The sequence below is a fragment of the Helianthus annuus genome, chromosome 15, assembly GCF_002127325.2.
Source record: "Helianthus annuus cultivar XRQ/B chromosome 15, HanXRQr2.0-SUNRISE, whole genome shotgun sequence".
Classification (NCBI taxonomy): Eukaryota; Viridiplantae; Streptophyta; class Magnoliopsida; order Asterales; family Asteraceae; genus Helianthus; species Helianthus annuus.
The window spans coordinates 1,101,520-1,107,280 of record NC_035447.2 but is presented as its reverse complement, the minus strand read 5'-3'; the positions used below and the strand labels follow the sequence as shown (position 1 = coordinate 1,107,280).

The following is a 5,761-nucleotide window of genomic DNA, read 5'->3' as shown; positions in this document are numbered from 1 at the left end:
GAGTAAATTACTGGTGGCACGATAATACTCCAGTTTTTCGTTAGTGATCCAATTTTGTCTTTTAAAAAAAAAAGAAACTCTGACATGTGACATGTATTTTCAATTATTACATAAAAACATACTCAATATTTGTAAATTCTTGAAGTTATTTTCTTTAGTTTTAACTAAGTTAATTTTTGTGGTTAAATCTGACCAAATGAACCCTACATGAGGGTATTTTTGTGATTAAATCTGACCAAATGTACTTCACATGAGAGTAAAATGACCAAAATACCCTGATGTGGGGTCCATTTGGTCAGATTTAACCACAAAAAAATAACCGAGTTAGGGCTAAAGGACATAATTTGCAAATGTTTGCAAACATTGAGTACGTTTTCTGTAATTATTAAAGACAAAGGACACGGTTTGCAAAAAGTGACATACATAAAGGACGATTTTTGTAATTTACTCTATTCAATTACTTCCAATTTAGCCTCAAGTTTGTTTAAGCTCATCTTAGTTCGAGATTTTAACAACACGATCTTAAGTAGCGTTGGACAAAAGGGTATGAATGTTTATGATCTCTCGGTCTCTCTCGTGTATGTTGGATCAAACAACAATCAGATTGATTGTGTTTAATGAAACAGCGTATGAGAACTTATGCAATCAGAGTTGGATTATTCAATGATAATGTTGTCGAAAACCTTGGTGAGATTCACTGGTACATCATTACTGTTTATATACATAGTATTGGGCGGTTTTAAGGGAGTTAATGGTGGCTGATTTGACGCTAAAGACAACCGTTTGAAACGATTAAACGATGCCAGACTTTTCCACCGTTAATGTTTTAATCTCGACATTAATACTAAATATTTACATAAGTCAACTCTTAATATTCGAATGAACGCAATAGAAACATAATTAGGTTCATTAATTTCAACACATTCCCCTAAACTTAATTAGGTTTAGGATAGTTCTTCGAAAGACTTCACTTGGCTTCATCAAGAACTTTTACACATCAAGGTGCTAAGCATACATAGTTTTTTTAATGCACGCGTCGATACTTTTAGACACATTTTTGAACTTTTCTTTTTCTTTGTTATAACGAGTGCATCAAAAAACGACCGAATTTCGATCGTTTTCTTCACCTTTGTTATTTATTGTATTGTTTTACCTTATCTTATTTTTTTAATCTTCAAAGCCAAGTTACGACACAAATAACATAACACATTTAGATATTATTTTGTTTAGTTTACGAATTTATTCATCAGTTGTCATATTGTGCGATACGTTCTGAATTTCAACCGCGTCCTTGCACAACGCGCAGATGACTACAATCATAGTTAAAAATAAAATAAAAGAAAAATAAAAATAGATTTGAATTAAATTCATCAAACATACCCTAATGTTGAAACTAAAATTGATTTAACAATGGATAAATCGATCAAAACTTACGAAAACGAAAAGATATTAATTTGCGTTCTTCAGTCTAGGGATGAGCACGATACCTGTTCTGTTCGGCACCGAAAAACGGAAAAAGTGGGTACCGGTATCAAATACACCGGTTCGGTACCGGTATCGGTATTTACCGGTGTTTTACCCGTAAATAACGGTATCGTACCGGTACCGAAAAACTGGGAAAGTGGGTACCAATATCGGTATTGGTATCAAATTTACCCGGTACGGTTCGGTACCGATACCCGATACCAAATTCTCATCCGTGCCGTCAAAAGTTGATTGCTAACTTCGAATTGAGTGCCCCAAAATTCCGTATTTCCGGGCTCCAACTTACAATTTTCCTAGTAACCATTATGAGCCCAAAGCACATTTAATTCAACCTATTTAGATTCAAGCTCAATGAAATTTTGTGAGACCCAAATTAGCTAATATGATGTCCACCTAATATTTAAGTCCATTGTTGTGGACCTGTGGTTGCCTTATTGTAGCCCAACATCACTCAAGTAATATGATGGCATTTTTTTTTTAATTTTTAAGCTTTTTCATCCACACTTGCTTTATCTTGTTCCTTTCATAATGGATCGATCATCTCTCCGTTGCCAACTATCGTCCCTTGCATTTGTTTCGCACCAAAATAAAACAATAAAAACAATTTAAAGTAAATCCTGCTATACAATAAAACAATAAAAACAATTTCATAACGGAAACATGCTTGTGTCGATCTCACAGGTGTATCCCCCCTAGCCGGTCCCGGGAAAATGGGTTTGTGGCTAGGCAAGCGAAAGCTTGTAAGGATAATCAGCATGCCTTTGTCCCCCCTGGCGTTTAACACGTTCGGCTCGTTGGCGCCGGAGACGGTTCGGTTCTTGGCTAAAGTTCAGCGTGTGGTCCACAGCAACTTTTCGAACCCTCAGGGGCGAGGCTTTGTTTTGGTAGATTAGGGTTTTCTATTCAAAAGGGGATGGCGGCGAAGTTTGTTGCTTGTCTACGTGCTATCCTTATAATTTGCCTTGGTGATTCAAATGAAACAATTATACTTTAAAAACAAGTATTTCACAAATAATATAATATTGATTTATGTATGTGTGATATGTAATGAAAATGGATACTTAAGTTGTGATAAACTGTGCCTAAAATGCAACTAACAACTATGTGGTTTATGTTTCATGTCAAATCAGTCTCTAAAAGTGCCACGTCTATTTTTCTATAAAATAGAAGCGTATTTCACTCTTTTTACCTTATATATGATCTTAATATATGATGTATGAATTATGTGAAAATGAGATCTTCAATACCATGAAAGTAAGGTGTATAAATTTAAATGTGCAAATATGAAGTATTTGGCACAAAAATGAGATTTAGGGTCTTATAGGGATGAAAGACTCCAAATTGAAATCCAGAATCTCAAAGTAACGAATGGTAGGAGCTTATTTGGAATCTTGAATATCGAATGAATGTTGTATGTTGAAATGGGATTGACGAATGTTGCAGGTTTCACTAGACATGCACTTGTTTTTGCATATATAATCAGAATAGGCCGCACGCCGATGACACCAAATTTGGTGGTAAGTTTACAATCTATACTTCTTTAATATAAGCAGAATGTATACTACTTAGTTTTACAATCATGTGATATATGAAACAAAACTTGTAAGTAGCTTTTATTATTGATCCATTAGTTAGAGAAACGTTGTGTGGTTGTTTTTCATCTCTTTAGAACTGCTTGATCCCGATTCTTTCAACATCGGCTATAATTGAAAAGACTAACTTTTTCTGCAAGTGATCAAATGGCCGATTTTTGTACGAGTGAAAAACGTGCACCAATCTCACGTATAGTGACCCGACTATACATATCAACCACTTGGGATGGGTCGCACTTTGATGGCATTTTCCTCTACAACGATGGACAATTTAATATTTTTTATTTTTAATAAAACAATCTAATGTCATTCATCATATATCCACGTCACATTTCCAAATTTAATAAGAAAACAAAACAAAAACGGATAAGAAATAAATGAAAAAAAATATATATATTAGCTTAAAAATTAAAAAGAGAACCTCCAAACCCTTGTGTTCTTCATCCCTTCCTCTCACTCCAAGAAACCCTAGAAATTCACAGAAATTTGCAGAGATTTGAAGAAATTTGCAGAGATAATGATGAACATTATTCATCCATGAGAAGATCAACCAACAATGAAATGTTATTACACTCAATTCACCTCTCAATTCCTCCAATTTCTCTTCGTTTCATCCAATAACCCACACCAAACCCTAATCGGCGCTAACCACACCTCCGCCCGTTTCTGCTCCCGTTAATCTCACACAAATCAAATAAATTCATTCAATTCATTCAATTCGTTCAATCCACTATGGATCCGGTCACCGGAAAACGTGGCTTCCTCCGAAACGCCGTCGTTCGATTCCTCTTACTCTCTCTCCTCCTCATCGCCGTTCGGTTTGCTTACGTCATCACACTCCGCGGCGAATCATGCGTTTCCGGTGACGAATTCTGCTTCTTCAACAATCCGATCGGTAACGACAAACTCGTAACTGCCGCCGGCGTCGGTCATGCCGGCGTTTCATCGGTTACGCTCCATCCGGCCGGTGAAACGACGCCGGAGTTTCACAAACGAGTGATGTTTTACATCACTGTGTTTCAGGATCTGATCGTTGACGGATTTTTGTCAACGAAATCTAAAGCGCTTTGCGTTGAAACGCCGATTGGTGATGATGTGTACGCTCTGAAAGAGATCGGAGTTGATGACGCCGTTGGGATCTATAACAAGGCGGTTAAGCCGTTGGTGGTTAAAGGCCTAGGGTTTCGTCAGCCGTTTGGGGATAATACGTTTGATTTTGTGTTTTCCGGTGACGGTGGATTGGACAGATCGGAAAATGCTGGGGAGTTTGCTGCGGAAGTTTGCCGGACGGTTAAACCGGAAGGTTATTTCGTTGTTCATACAGCTTCTAAAGATACTTATAGCTTCAATTCTTTTATTGCTTTATTCAATTGTTGTAAATTCATACGGTCGAGACATATAGATGGATTTGGATCTGAAATTCATGAAATTGTGATGAAGAAAGTAAATGGAATTAATATTAAGAAGAAAACAGAGCAGGTTTTAAGTGGAAAATGCTCTGTTTCCGGTTATAAACAAGATTTGGTTAAGAGAGCTGAGCCTTTGATTATGAAGGAGCCGTTGAAACCATGGATTACGTTGAAGAAAAACATTCAAAATGTGAAGTATTTGTCGTCCATGGTGGATATTAATTTTAAGCAGAGATATGTTTACGTAGATGTGGGCGCTCGGAGCTACGGCTCAAGTATAGTTAGCTGGTTTAGGAAACAGTATCCGAAACAAAACAAGACGTTTGATATATACGCGGTAGAAGCGGATAGACATTTTCATGATCAGTATAAGTTCAAAAAAGGTGTTACTTTGTTACCGTATGCTGCCTGGGTTAAAAACGAGACTTTGGTGTTTGAAATTAATCAAACTCCGGGTGATGAAAATGTGGAGCAAGGTAGAGGAATGGGGCGGATTCAGCCGGTTAAATCAGGTGGTGGGATTGTGGGTTCTGTTGATGAGATTCAAGGGTTTGATTTTGCTGAGTGGTTGAAGAACACTGTATCTGAAAAAGATTATGTGGTGATGAAGATGGATGTTGAGGGGACTGAATTCGATTTGATCCCGAGGTTGATTGAAACCGGGGCTATTTGTTTGGTTGATGAGGTTTTTCTTGAATGCCATTATAATCGGTGGCAGAAATGCTGCCCCGGTGTCAGGAGTCCGAAGTATCAGAAAACTTATGGGCAATGTTTGGATTTGTTCAAATCGTTAAGACAACGAGGTGTTCTTGTTCATCAATGGTGGTAACTGGTAAAACACACTATACTTTGTTTTTTCATCATTTGGAGTTTCCATACTTGAATTGTTGTATTTTACATCAGTTTCTTCTGCATTCATTTAAATTTTACTTGAAAGAAAGTTCACCCAATTCTGTATCATTTCATAATAATGTTTATATCAGTTTGTGATTTGGTTCATTAGTTTCCTTGCTCTATTTACATGGTTATATTTGTCATTTCCATCTGTGATATGTTAGAATGTTAAAATTCTTCACTTTTGCCCATCGTCTGAATTCTCAAACTTGAGTGTCCAGGATTACTAAAGTTGAATGTCGTGGGGAGTGTTTTGATTATAATTAACTATAATACAAGTATACAACGTGGTTTGAGAGACGGTGTTCATGGTTTGGCTTGAAACCGCCCAAATGGGTCATTGTTTTGGTGTCGCAGTTAGTTTTATAAATCTTTTGGTTT

General features: G+C 36.7%; 1 protein-coding gene across 1 annotated transcript; it reads left to right on the top strand.

The window, feature by feature from the left end:
* The first annotated feature begins 3,478 nt into the window (after nucleotides 1-3,478).
* Nucleotides 3,479-5,446, top strand: LOC110909834. Its single transcript, XM_022154580.2, has one exon. The coding sequence runs from the start codon at nucleotides 3,810-3,812 to the stop codon at nucleotides 5,313-5,315; it is 1,506 nt and encodes a 501-aa protein (XP_022010272.1). The 5' UTR covers nucleotides 3,479-3,809; the 3' UTR covers nucleotides 5,316-5,446.
* The last annotated feature ends 315 nt before the right edge of the window (nucleotides 5,447-5,761 follow it).

What these genes read in the sequence shown, in the direction of transcription:
- LOC110909834 (XM_022154580.2), top strand. Translation starts at nt 3,810, where the DNA reads ATGGATCCGGTCACCGGAAAACGTGGCTTCCTCCGAAACGCCGTCGTT.